Raw genomic sequence first — 12,843 nt, forward strand, 5'->3', positions numbered from 1 at the left:
CATTAGTGAGAAATGCTAAGTATTATATACCGGAGTAATAACTGGAGTCCTGCACATATCATTCATGTCCCAAACAGTGACGACCAGCTCAGAGATCCTTGCTTCTGTCTTCCACAGAAGCTGGTCCTTTGGCAGCACCGTTTGCTCTCATGTGAGAGTAGAAGACTCATTTTAACAACATTCTTGCTTTCCATTCAATTACTGCTTTTTCCTTAACAGTTCCAGTACTGCTTGACCATGTCTCTGACAGAATCAGTGTAGGAAGGCTAACAGAGGCAATGAGAGATGCTGAAATGCCAGAAAGCACAAGCTAGGCTTAGTAAGAGATGAAATTTAACTCTGAGCTAATAGACTTGTGTCTGAAATGTAAGGAATATTTACAAGAGTTTAAAATAAAGGATAGGGCCAAATATGGGAAAAAGTAAAACCAGCTTGGGACTCTTAATTGTGTTGTGATGTGCCTCCCTCCTCGCTCTCAAGTTTTTCTCCCTTTTATCCATTCCTGGACTCACTGAGCGTGAGAGGACACTTCCAAGGCTAAGATGCAGTGCTAATGGAATAACTTAACAATTGCACGTGAGGTGTACAGCCCAGAGGCAGCTTCCACATTTTTATATGTAATGTGCCTTGCAGCATCACCCATCTTCTAGCAGCACTCTACTAGCATGCTGTCTAGCTCTGCATTTGATGTAGGAGAGGCAAGTGAGGTTGCAGCTGGGCCAGGAAGTCCCCCTGCACCTTTCAGATCAGCTGCATGTTTTCCTTACCTGGGAGCAAGCACTTTGTGGTACTGCCGTGCAAAGCTCACTCACATCTTCCTTCCAGATCTTGACTATCACAGGTCTTCACAAACTTTTAAAGTTTTAATTACCTTTCATTGAGCTTTCTTTTTCCCCATGGAAAAAGATAACACAGAGCAAAAGAGAAAGGTATGGAACTGATCAATAGGTGTACACATAGCGATACAAGACAAAAAAATAATGTTGAATGTATTTTGTTTCCACCAGACGCCCTGGAAACTCCAGTAGCAAAGGTGCAAATGGCTATTTAAAGTTGTCATTGAGCTAGGAAAGCCCTGGGAGATACGTGCCGTAAAGAAATTTGGTGCTCAGACCAACACAGGAAGACTACATTGCTTTTGCTGTCAGCATCACAGTGCAAGTATCTGTGGCTCAAGAAGAATCTGCTCTTACCAAATACAGGACAAAGTGCCTGACTGCTGTTCAAAAATGCCAAGGAAATATTTTTGACCTTTGAGTCTGCACCTGCCTAGGAGTTCAAAGATCTCCACCCGTCAGTCAGCCTGAATTCATTGCAAAGGGGCCCATACCAGCAACACAGACTGTTCCCAAGCATTAAGCATATGTTAAAAGGTACCAGCCTGTTCCACTGCTGTACGTGTTCTACAAAATACAGAGTGATGGTTCTTGAGTAACCCATGGCATCTTCCTTTAAGAATTTACCAGCAAAAAGGCTAACCACAAATGTACTAGACTAATACAAAAGCTATTTTGATAGAATGATGTGGAAAACTGGATTACTAGCAGGAGCAAGGAGTGCTTCCCCCAGATGGTTACCACAGTGTGCACAAAGTCCTCTGGCAGACAGCATACAGTGTCAAATCTGTAGCCCTTGGTGTACAGCCTGCCCTGCCTCCCAGCCAGAATAAATTTTACCAGTCAGAAGTGCACTTTTGCTGGTATGGCATGTATGTAAGGGCTCTCACTGTAGAGGTGCACTCCCATGCCTAAAACCCCTGCTCTGCCTGCAGCTGCATGCTACATGGGCTTGGCCTGCCTCCCTACACTGCACATACAGTGCAGATCTACACAGCTGATGGCCCAGGTTTCCTGCCACACACCAGTCCTTTACAAGAGGTCCTCTTAATAAGTAATGGTTTACACAGTGGCATGAAATAAAAATTCCAGCTAAACTATTTTTTTTTTAAATTTTCAATAGAGACACTTGCAGAAGCACCCAGCTCTTGAAAAACTAACTGGAAAAACTGTTGGCCTTGATTTTACACTGTTCTGCACTAGATCATAAGTGGATCATACCAACACAAGGGAGTGCAATTTGTAATTACATATGGCCAAAGACATTTTAAATTGATATAAACTGATTACAATGTGCAGAGCACAGTATGGGGACCACCAAGTCCATTATGCTTTTTTCAGATTTCCCCAACAGGTACTCCTCTGTCTGTGAATTCTGCCCAGATGCAGAGCCTTGAACCATTACTGTAAATGTGCACAGTAGGGATCAACAACTGCAATAAGACCCAAGCTTTTGGGAGGCTTTTGGCAAATCTACCATGTACACACAGTGAGACACATCGCATAAATGTTGGATTCTGAAAAAGATTCACAGAACAAGTGTTCCCTGGAAGTGCCAGAAATCGAGGACAAAAATATCGGTGCCTTATGTCAAGTATTCTAAGACACAAGTTAGCAGTGCTGCTTACCTGCTACGTTCATCAGGCTGGCTCCCCATGCTCTACTGATGGCACAAACTGGATGAACATATGGAATATTAGAAGCATCACCCTTGCTGCTCCGAGTTATAATGTGGTCATGGTGAAAACATCTGCAAAAGTCCCAAACACTTCCAAAGGCAGACACTATATGAAATGCTGCAGAATCACATACTTGTTTGTTACTATTATTACTGGACTTCACCAAAACAGAAGAATGTCCTATCTTTGTGGTTTTACATAGGGTCAGTATTCAGTGAAAGAATGAAAGTAAATCCCAAATACATACTCAGACATTTAAGGCTCTGGAAACACAGAAACAAGATGTATTGATGATAAGAACGTGCTCCATGGAACATAAGCAACCATGGATAAACCCCCGGTTCTTAAAAAGACCAGTTAATTCTACCCAGTCACCACACATGCAAAAGTGAAATGAGCAGAAAAAATCCAAATCTGCAAGAATCTTCTGGTCTTGGTTTCAGGGCTGAATTTACTAATTTGGAAATCAAAATAAAGTTCTTTTTAGAAAATAGTGAGTATCCAACATATTCCCATTATTCCTTTAAAAAGTATTCAGTGTAACATACCATATAATATATTCAGTGGATGCTGTTTACAGTGCAACTCTCAGGACATCAAACACGCATTTTGCATCCACACCAGAAAACTAGACTATCACTACAGAAATCTCTTAGTTTTCCACAGGATGTGTTTCCCAGAGCACAGTACGAACAGGGAATTCTTCAGTGAACTAAACAGTCTTTAATTGAGTCTTAAAATGATCTATGTTTTTCATCTTCACTCTATATCCACCCCTACAATGCAGGTGAGTGGCAACTCATTTCATCTTCAACATCTGCCAGGCAGATATCAGCAGTGAGAGGTTTTAGACACCCTTTGTAATCCGTGGGTGGAAGACATGAGCGGAATAAGCCTCCTGTGACTTGTTTCCATCTTCTAGAAAAGGTTAAATAAAAACATTTTTAAAACTTCTGTTCTGTATAATTTCTGCAAGGCAATAGATTTGATTGTTCTCACATGCTATAGGCACAGCATCCATGAGTTCAGCTTCTACATGATCCCCTTGCACAGAGGGCAAAAGAGCTCACAAAAATCCCACACCTATCAATAAGACCCTTCCTTTCACAGGTTTTGGTCCGATGACCAGAAGTTTCAAGTCTGAAAAGTAACAGCCACAGAAAGTCACAGATGTCAGAAATCAGAAATGACACTTTGAAACTAAAATGCCTGTGTGGTCAGAGCTGCACATATCACTGACTACAGAAACATGCTGGCTAATTGAATCATCCCTGCTCTGGAAGAACCAAAATTATCCTTCTTTGCCTGGAGGAGTTAGACATGGGGAAATGTCAACCCCTCTTCAGCCATGCTTACTGCCTCTCCCCAGCACCATCACTCAGTGGCAGCAGGGCAGTCAGAAAGCACAAGCAGGTACCACAGGCATCCCTGGACAGAGCCAGCAGGAGACAAGACTACCAATTCCAGCCTGGCAGTTGCTCAGCCAAGGAACTTAATGGTTAAGTGTGAAGCAACAGAAGCAAAACACCGTGTGGATTTTTTGAGCATGATGCCATGCTCACTTGCTAGCCACTAGATAACCACAGAATGGTTCAGCACTCACACCCTTATCACCCTAAATTAAAGGTCAGATTCCTCTCCCATCACACAGGACTATGTAAGAGAACTACTACTTATTCCACAGAGTACCCTCTGAAAAAAGCAGTGATAGCAGCCACATTTTACCCAAGATCATCACATATCGCCCTATGTCCTTGTTGCTCTCTGCGACTTTTTATGTTGAGCTTTTGAGGGGAGAGATGGAAGAATGAGGTAATGTCAGGTAACTAAGCCAAAGGACATAGAAACACCTGCTAAGAAAACAAAGCACCATCCTGTTGCATGCAGGAAGTATAGACACTACATATCACAGAATCACAGAATTGAAGGGGTTGGAAGGGAACTCGAAAGATCATCAGGTCCAACGCCCCTATCAAAGCAGACATATAAAAAGCCCAGGCCTCAGATACTCAGAGACAGACAGGTACTTTGCATACGCAGCCTCACCTTTATCTGTATGGTCATCAAGTAAAAGCTCTACTGCAAAAACTGCCAATTTCTCTCTTCTAGCTGTATCACACACATTATGTAACTCTCACTGCAGCAGAGAGCAGCACCTGCAGCTGCTATACCAGCCCTTGCTGTGGCAACATGCAGCACAGCCACCACACTGCAGCGCTGGCTACAGCAATGCTCATTCCTAGCACTGGCGGGAAACCTTCTGACAAAATGTTTTGGGGTGTTTTTGTTCAAAATGCACTTCAACATCAAACTGAAAAAAGAGAAATAAAAAACAATCTTTTCTCTCTAAGCATAAAGATTTCATCAAAATTCTGTTTCACATGAATGTTTCAAAGTTGCATTTTGTCATAAAGTAGAATTTTCTGTGCTAATCAGATTCTCATTTCTCCTTAAGCACACTGTCTCCTTGGATGATATCAGCTTACAGCAAGATATATCTTGGCATGGAAATTCTCTACAATTTCTCTGCCATTATAAAATAAATTACAAGCATTATCGTTCCTATTAACTCCTTTCATCCTTATTTTCCATGAATACCTGGGTACAATGAATAAAGCAGTTCCTGCCATGCCATGCTTCCTGCAGATAAAGGTGCCACAACCTCCTGTCTCAACTGTTTGCACTTTTCCATGTTTGTGTGTCACAGGGGAGATGAGTTTCCCCCTGAATATTGCACAGCAGTGGAAGTAATGCATAATACTCTCCGATGCCTGTGGATGCATGGTGCAACGCATGATTCTTTACTTCCAAAATGTATCATGGTTCCAGTAAAGTGTGAAAGTGCAGACAAGATCAATGGTAGCTCTCAGTCCTACTCAGTCCAGCTAGCTCAGTTAGATTCCAGAGCCACCTCCATCCATGCTGGAAGCACAAACTGTGCTTCACAAAAAGACTTACGTCTGTGGGATGGCTGAAGCTATAAAAACTGCTGACAGTTATCAGCAAATTTGCATATGTTGCTACTGCTGCTGCTTATATAAGTGATTTCTAGCCAACCACAAACACAAAAAGCAACACCCAAAATAGATTTTAAAACAAACCACTTGCAAATATGACTGAATGACACATGTCCCCACCTCTCTAAAAGTCACATCTCTAGAAAAGGCAGATGCAACAGCCAGCATCTCCCCAGAGGGCCTGCGTGCAAAACACCTTCTTTAGTACATGCTCCAGAGCTCTAACCTCACCTTCTCCCTCTTGACATTTATGGTATCCTGCACCAACACAGGCTATGACAAACTGGGACACACTTGAAGCTTGTCCTAAATTGCTCTCAGGTCTGGAGCTGTGCGGAGACCTGTCTACACATATCATCATGCTAAGCACCCCTGATGCAGACGGGGCGAGGAGCCTCTGTTTAGGAAATATATTGTTTCTTTCAGCTGTTAAGGAATGCTGGAATTGTCATTCATTGTATCATACACCACATTCCACCTGCACTGCACCTGTGTTTGCTGTGATGGAGCTGATCTGAAGCACTACTCAAGGCCTGTAGCTGCACAGATCCCTCTTTGTATCAGCATGGTAAGGAAAATTGTTCACCCCATGAGTACATGTTGTGGTTTAACCCAGCTGGCAGCTAAGCACCACACAGCCATTCACTCACCCTCCCCTCTCCCTCTCTGGGATGGGGGAGAGAAACAGGAAAATTAAGCCTGTGGGTTGAGATAGAGACAGTTTATTAGGTCAGAAAAGGAAAATAATAATAATAATGATAATAGTACTACTAATAATAATGTGTACAAAACAAGTGATGCGCAATGCAATTGCTCACCACCCGCTGACTGATGCCCAGCCTAACCCCGAGCAGTCTGGCCTCCCACCCCAGCTAGCCACCCCTATATATTGTTTAGCATGACGTCAGATGGGATGGAATACCCCTTTGGCAGTTTGGGTCAGCTGTCCTGGGTCTGTCCCCTCCCAGCTCTTGCTGCACCCCCAGCCTGCCCACTGGCAGGACAAAGCAAGAAGCTGAGACGTCCTTGGCTTGGTGTAAGCACTGCTCTGCAACAATTAAAACATCAGGGTGTTATCAACACTCTTCTTATCCTAATCCAAAATATAGCACCCTAACAGCTACTAGGAGGAAAATTAACCCTATCCTAGCTGAAACCAGGACAGTGCAGCAGTCTGATACAGTTTCTGCATGGTTCCGCTCAAATGGTCAAAAGGTTAAACCAAAAAAAAAAAAAAAGAAAAGAAAAAAAAAAAAAAAAGGAGTACACAAGAGTGAGGAAATAGCCAGAAGGAGTAGGTGACAGAGTCCCCGGACTGTCAAGTTTCATTGCTGTCACAGGTATAAATCACCAAAGGTGCAGGGTGAAGATTGGAGCTGATGGCATATCTACTCCATCAGATATGAATCACAGACAACAATATCCCTGTTTCCCAACCTCTCTAGTATGCAGAAGGATGTTACTTGAACACAAACCAGGCTCAGTCAGAGCTAATCCATATGAATTTAGCATCACCTTTTCAGACTTCTCTGGTGTCAACTGATTCTCCTGTTGAGAAAAAAAAGCTGGGTCCTCTTTCTCCATTAACCTAGTATCTCCAAGAGTACAGCAGTTCAATAAACAGTACCTGGCTTTCCAATACAAGAAAGACAGGGACATACTGGAAAGACTCCAGCAAAGGGCCACAGTGATGTTTAAGGGATTGGAGCATCTGTCATACAAAACTGGGACTATTTAGCCTCAAGAAAAGAAGGCTCGAGAAGAATCAATGTGTGTAAAAATCTATGTGGGGCACTAAAAAATAAATCAGATACAGTCTCTGTTCAGTGATAACCACTGAAAGTACAAGGTGCAGTGGGCACAAGTTAAAACACTGAAAATCACATTTAAACATAAACATTACAAGAGATTGCCCAGAAAGGCTGTATAGACTCCATCCTTGCATGTATCCAAAACCTCACCAGTGAAACAGGACCCAATGATCTCCAGACATATGTTTCAGCTCAGCAATTCTGACAAGACCAAGGCAGCTTGCCTGACTGCTACCAACAGACCAGGCCTAAAGGAGTCCACCTGGAACCCCATTACAGAGCTAGTACCTTCCTGTGTTCTCTTCTTGTGGAAGAGAGCTACAAACATCATTAAGTCCAACTGCCGGATCACTTCAGGGCTGACCAAAAGTTGAAACATATCATTAAGGGCATTATATAAATGCCTCTTGAACACCGACAGGCATGAGGCATCAACTACCTTGCTAAGAAGCCGATTCCAGTCTTTGATCACCATCAAAACACAGAATCTTTTCCTAACATCCAGTCTGCACAGTTTTGTGCTGCTCCTTCATATCCTATTATTGGTTACCAGGGAGCAGAGACTGGCACCTCCATCTACCCTCCTCTGAGTCTTGCAGAGAGCAAGACCATCTCTGAGCTTCCTTTTCTCCAAACTAGCCAAACTAACTGTCCTCAGTTTCTCCTTGTAGGACATGCTTTCCATGGGATCCCTTTTGATCTATTACATCTGTATCCTCTCCAGAGATTACAGACATCTTTTTTCCTAATTATCCCCTGCACACATTCCACCCATCCTCCAGCTCTCATTGCTTCTATCATTGCCATAACAGGGACCTCCCAGACATCACTTCCCTCTAATCCACCACTGCAGGCTTGCAGCAACTATGGTAGTAGGAACCAAAGACTGCCAAACCTCTTGACCTCTCTTTGCCTCTCTTGTGCCACAATTACTACAGTTTTGGTCCTTTCCTTGATCTCCTGTGACCAATGAATTGAGAATACATTTTTGCCATTAGGAGAACCCATGAGTCAAAGGCATTCCTCAGGAATGTCCATCTGGAGTTTGTTTCCCACAGGCCACCTTCATGGTTTTCTCAGAGCTGTCCAACTCCACATTTGCCATTAAAACCAGTCCTGGTTAACAACCAGGCACAGATACCCATTTTTCATTGCAAGAGTCTAGTGCTACCATTCAGTGTGAGTAAGCATACAAAGAGGAGGTGCATGACCTATCCTCAAATCCTGGGTAAGATGGCCAGAGCAATGCAGAAGCATGCAGATGCTCCTCGTGATCAACACTGGCAGCTTCACAGCTCTGCTGCCTAAGAAGAGACATAGGTGCTACTGGTGCAGTACAGTTCCTCCCAAGTCAGAGTTAACCCTGGGAACAGTCCTTAGTCCTCATTTGTCCAGAATGAACCTGCATGCTGCAGTCTGGATGCTAAACTAACCACTCAATGCTAGAAGAAACTCCCCTTTCAGCTGCTGTCCTTCAGCTTTCCTCTTTCAGCTCAGGAACAAAACAAAGAGCAAACTTTAAGGGAAATTTCCCTGTTGGTAAATGTGAAGTAGTGTGAATAAGAAAATCCAGCCTACCCATCTGTGTACAGTGACAACCTTAAAGTTACAAAGGCTTCAGAAGAAGAACATCTCCTTTGGGTAGCAGCCAGCCACCTGACAGACTTTGCTGCAAGGAGAAGCAGTATGTGCCATACATGGCAAACCCTGCCATCCCTGGCACACCTTGGACAATGCCACGAGCCATGTTCGTGCTGTGGCAGAATACTCAGCCTGTTGTCCTTAAGGGTAATGAGTTATGGGTCTACAAAGAGAGGTACCCACTAGAGTGAACAACAAGGAATGGGGAAATGAGGGCAGAGCCAAGGGAAGATTGTTTCTTCCTCTTTCAACAGAAGTGTGTAGCTAAACAATTTACCTCACAACATAGTGCTGAACCTTACCAAAAGCTGCAAGGCTGGAGCACTCAAAGACAACATGAGTGCAGGTTGGTACTGAAAGGAGAATCATGTTCATGGCTCCATCCAGCTGTGTGTTTTCCTCACCTCCCTGGTGCCAGTTCCAGTGTCTGTGTGGTTGAGTGGCATATTGGATCAGAGGATTTCAGTTAGATCAGTTCCTTGAGCAAGCTAACCATGCACCTAAACACCAGGGAAAGGCTACTTGCACAGAGCCATGAGAGAGACACAATAACAGATCTTTCTCATTCTCACACATCCACTTAACTGCAATGGGTGCTAGCTACCTGTGGTCCCATAAATTTAGTTAATTAGCTCTTGCCACTCAGTACAAGAAGGACATTGGGGCTGTGGAACGTGTCCAGAGAAAGGCTACGAAGCTGGTGAAGGGCCTTGAACACAAGTCCTGTGAGGAGCAGCTGAGGGAACTGGGGTTGTTTAGTCTGGAGAAGAGGAGGCTCAGGGGAGACCTTATTGCTCTCTACAACTACCTGAAAGGTAGTTATCTTCTACCTGAAAGGTAATTATCTTCTCATAGATAACTGGTAACAGAACTAGAGGGAATGGCCTCAAGTTGCACCAGGGGAGGTTTATGTTGGAAATTAGGTGACATTTCTTCTCAGAAAGAGTAGTCAGGCATTGCAACAGGTTGCCCAGGGAAGTGGTGGTGTCACTGTCCCTGGGGGTGTTCAAGGAAAGGTTGGATGTGGTGCTTAGGGCCATGGTTTAGTTGGTGATATTGGTGGTAGGGGGAAGGTTGGACCATGTGATCTTGTAGGTCTTTTCCAACCCTAATGATTCTATGATTCTATGAATTCTTTACATATTAACACTGGTCCATAGATCTTATTAGGAACAACCTCTGGAGGAAAAGAAAACATGCCAGAGTAAACACCTCTCAACACTTGTCGTCTTTCTTATCTTCCTTCTGAAGGTTTATTCAAGAGACAGGAGTCTGGGCTGCATGGACAACCAGGCAGTAACAAAGTTTTCAGCCATACATGAACCTAGGGTCAGAAAGGCACAACTGGGGGCTCTAAGCACCACTCTGACCACAGCATAACGCACTCAGAATTAAGTGGTAAGAGAGGAGTTTGAAAGAGGGAGGTGATATAAAACCAATCATTGTGTATGACTTCCCACTGCCTTTGTTGATCAAAGTTTGGCTCATCTCATGATACACTTTGCCTCAATGTCTAAATTCCTGGTTAGATGTGTAAATATTTGGCAATGTAAAAGACCACTAACATTCACGTATCTCAGTAAATGATCTTGTAGGTGGCAAAACTGACAAACAAAAGGACTCCCACACTCCTAAACTATAGCAAAAAAAATCCCAAATGCTTCAGTGGCACTGAATAGTCTCTGGCCTCACTCTTCTAGCATTGAGGGTGGAAATTTTGCATCCCCTTTTCTGTCCTTCCAGGTAAGAATGAGAAACAGAAACTTCATTGAAATACCAGGGATATTTTATTCATTTGGACCAGAGAATCTGAAAGGCAATTGCAAATTTGCAGGCAAAATATTGTCCTACTACAAAGAACCTTCTGCTGGCAAAACATGCACCGCGGTGGGCCTGGTTCTGCTGAGGGCTATGTGTCCTGCCACTCTGGATTTCCCAGAGGGTGAGCATGAAAAGCCTTGGACAGATAGTGTCTTCCTTGCATATAAGCAAAGCAGGCTATCCTGCAAATTATATATTTCTCCTTAGAAATCTGGAAGACAGAGGCTGACTTGCAAACCCCTGCACTGCTAACCACATCAGCACTGTCATTGCAGGAACTCATACTCACATCCTAGGTTAAGTTCCAAATGACACCACACAGAATCACACACAGAATCATCTGGGTTGCAAGAGACCTCCAAGATCACTGAGTTCAACCTCTGACCTAACACTAACCAGTCCTCCACTAAACCATATCACTCAGCTCTACATCTAAACATCTTTTGAAGACCTCCAGGGATGGTGACTCAACCACTTCCCTGGGCAACCAGGGCATGGTCATCAAGGGAAGGGCTGATGGGCTCATAGCAGATTCTTGCTTGGGTACAAGTTGTTTCAAAATTCACTTTCAGAAATGCAAGACTGTGAAGGCACTCTTTGTGGACGTGTATTTTACACCCAAACTGTGTCTTGTTTCCAAAGGAAATAAAGCAATAAACAAACTCAGAAGCAAGCAGTTCTGCGGGAATACAGCTGGTGCCCTAGACGTCATGGCCCTGAAGAGCACAGACGGTAAATGAGCTGCTCAGCATCCTGATGGAAAGATCATGACTTTTGAGTGAGGATCTCTGAGGCTCTCTGGGACAATGACACACATATTGACAGCAAGGTATTGACAGCCAACTGCGGAGCTGTGGCAACAGAAGGGACACATCTGAATCTTCCACACCATAAACCCAAGATATGTTTAGTGGAAGGACATGAAAAGGAGAGGGAGGGGGAGAGGGAGGGGGAAGAACAACTTGCTCAGCATTTGGTCCACCCTGCATGACTGACAGGAGCTGCATCACCTCTACCACTGAATTCTGCTGCTGTTTAGCAATTGTGAATGAAGTGTCCAGAGGAGCCTGCAGCAAAATGTTCAGCCTGAACTCTGCCACTCTGTGGCTACAACTGCGGGTACCAAAGGCACACTCTGCTCTTGGGTGGCCAGGGCACTTTTCCTTCCCTGGGCACAGGGCTGATGCCGAGGTGGGTCTCCGACGAAAGTGCTGGTGTGCTGCCGTGCGTCTGTCCCCGTGCACTGCTGGCACTCTCCTGTGAGCCGAGCTGGCGTTCGGGGCGCCCTCGCTGCCTCCCAGCGGCTCAGCCCCGGCCACTGCCCGGCGCGCAGAGTGCGGAACGGCGATGGCACCGCCACAGGACCGCTCCAGGCCCCGGCCCCCCCGGCCCGGCCCTGCCCGCCGAACGGCTCCCGCCCGGCCGCCGGCACTCCCCCCTCCTCTGCCCGCGCACCCCCCCCGCCACCGCCCTCTCGGCGCAGCTCGCGGCCCTGCTCCTACCTCCAGGAGCTGCACGTAGCTGGCCGGGAACCAGCCGCGCAGCCCGTCCTCCTTCTGCCCTTCCCACCAGCCGCCGTCCGGCACCTGCAGCACCGTGATCAGCTCCCCCGCGGCGAAGCGGAGCCCTTGCCGGTGCCGCTCCCCGGAAAAGGGGTACAGCGTCTGGCAGCGTGACCCCGACATACTGCCAGGCAGGCGGCCGCGCCCCGCCGCAGCCCGTAGTCCGCCGTCCGCCGCCCGCCGCCCGCCGCCCGCCGCGCGGCCCCGGCCCCGGCCCCGGCTGCCACTCAGCGCCCGCCCGGCACGCCGCCGCCCGCCCCACGGCGCGCAGGGCTGAGGGAGGGCCCGCGCTGGCCGCGCCCCTCGCCCGCCCCGTTCCGCTCGCAGAGCGCGGCGGCCGCCGAGCGCGGGCGAGGTTGGGGCAGCCACGGCGCTGGACGCCCCCGGGCGCTACAGGCTTGCAGGACGCGGAGGGGGAGAGGCTTGGGGGGGGGGAGGGAGGAGAGGGGCGAAAGGGGGAGGAGGAGGCTAAAAGA

At 46.2% G+C, this 12,843-nt stretch overlaps 1 protein-coding gene across 4 annotated transcripts in view; it reads right to left on the reverse strand.

The window, feature by feature from the left end:
- Positions 1–12,525, reverse strand: part of GAS7 (growth arrest specific 7) — a 110,723-nt gene extending 98,198 nt beyond the window's left edge. For 2 of the 4 annotated variants that reach the window (XM_032199459.1, XM_032199458.1), the window contains exon 1: positions 12,308–12,525. In XM_032199459.1, the coding sequence (XP_032055350.1) occupies positions 12,308–12,490 (183 nt within the window). In that variant the 5' untranslated portion in view covers positions 12,491–12,525. The remainder of the gene's footprint in view (positions 1–12,307) is intronic. The other 2 variants (XM_032199463.1, XM_032199461.1) reach the window with 2 other exon arrangements.
- Positions 12,526–12,843: the final 318 nt, after the last annotated feature.

Source organism: Aythya fuligula, chromosome 18 (assembly GCF_009819795.1).
Source record: "Aythya fuligula isolate bAytFul2 chromosome 18, bAytFul2.pri, whole genome shotgun sequence".
NCBI lineage: Eukaryota > Metazoa > Chordata > Aves > Anseriformes > Anatidae > Aythya > Aythya fuligula.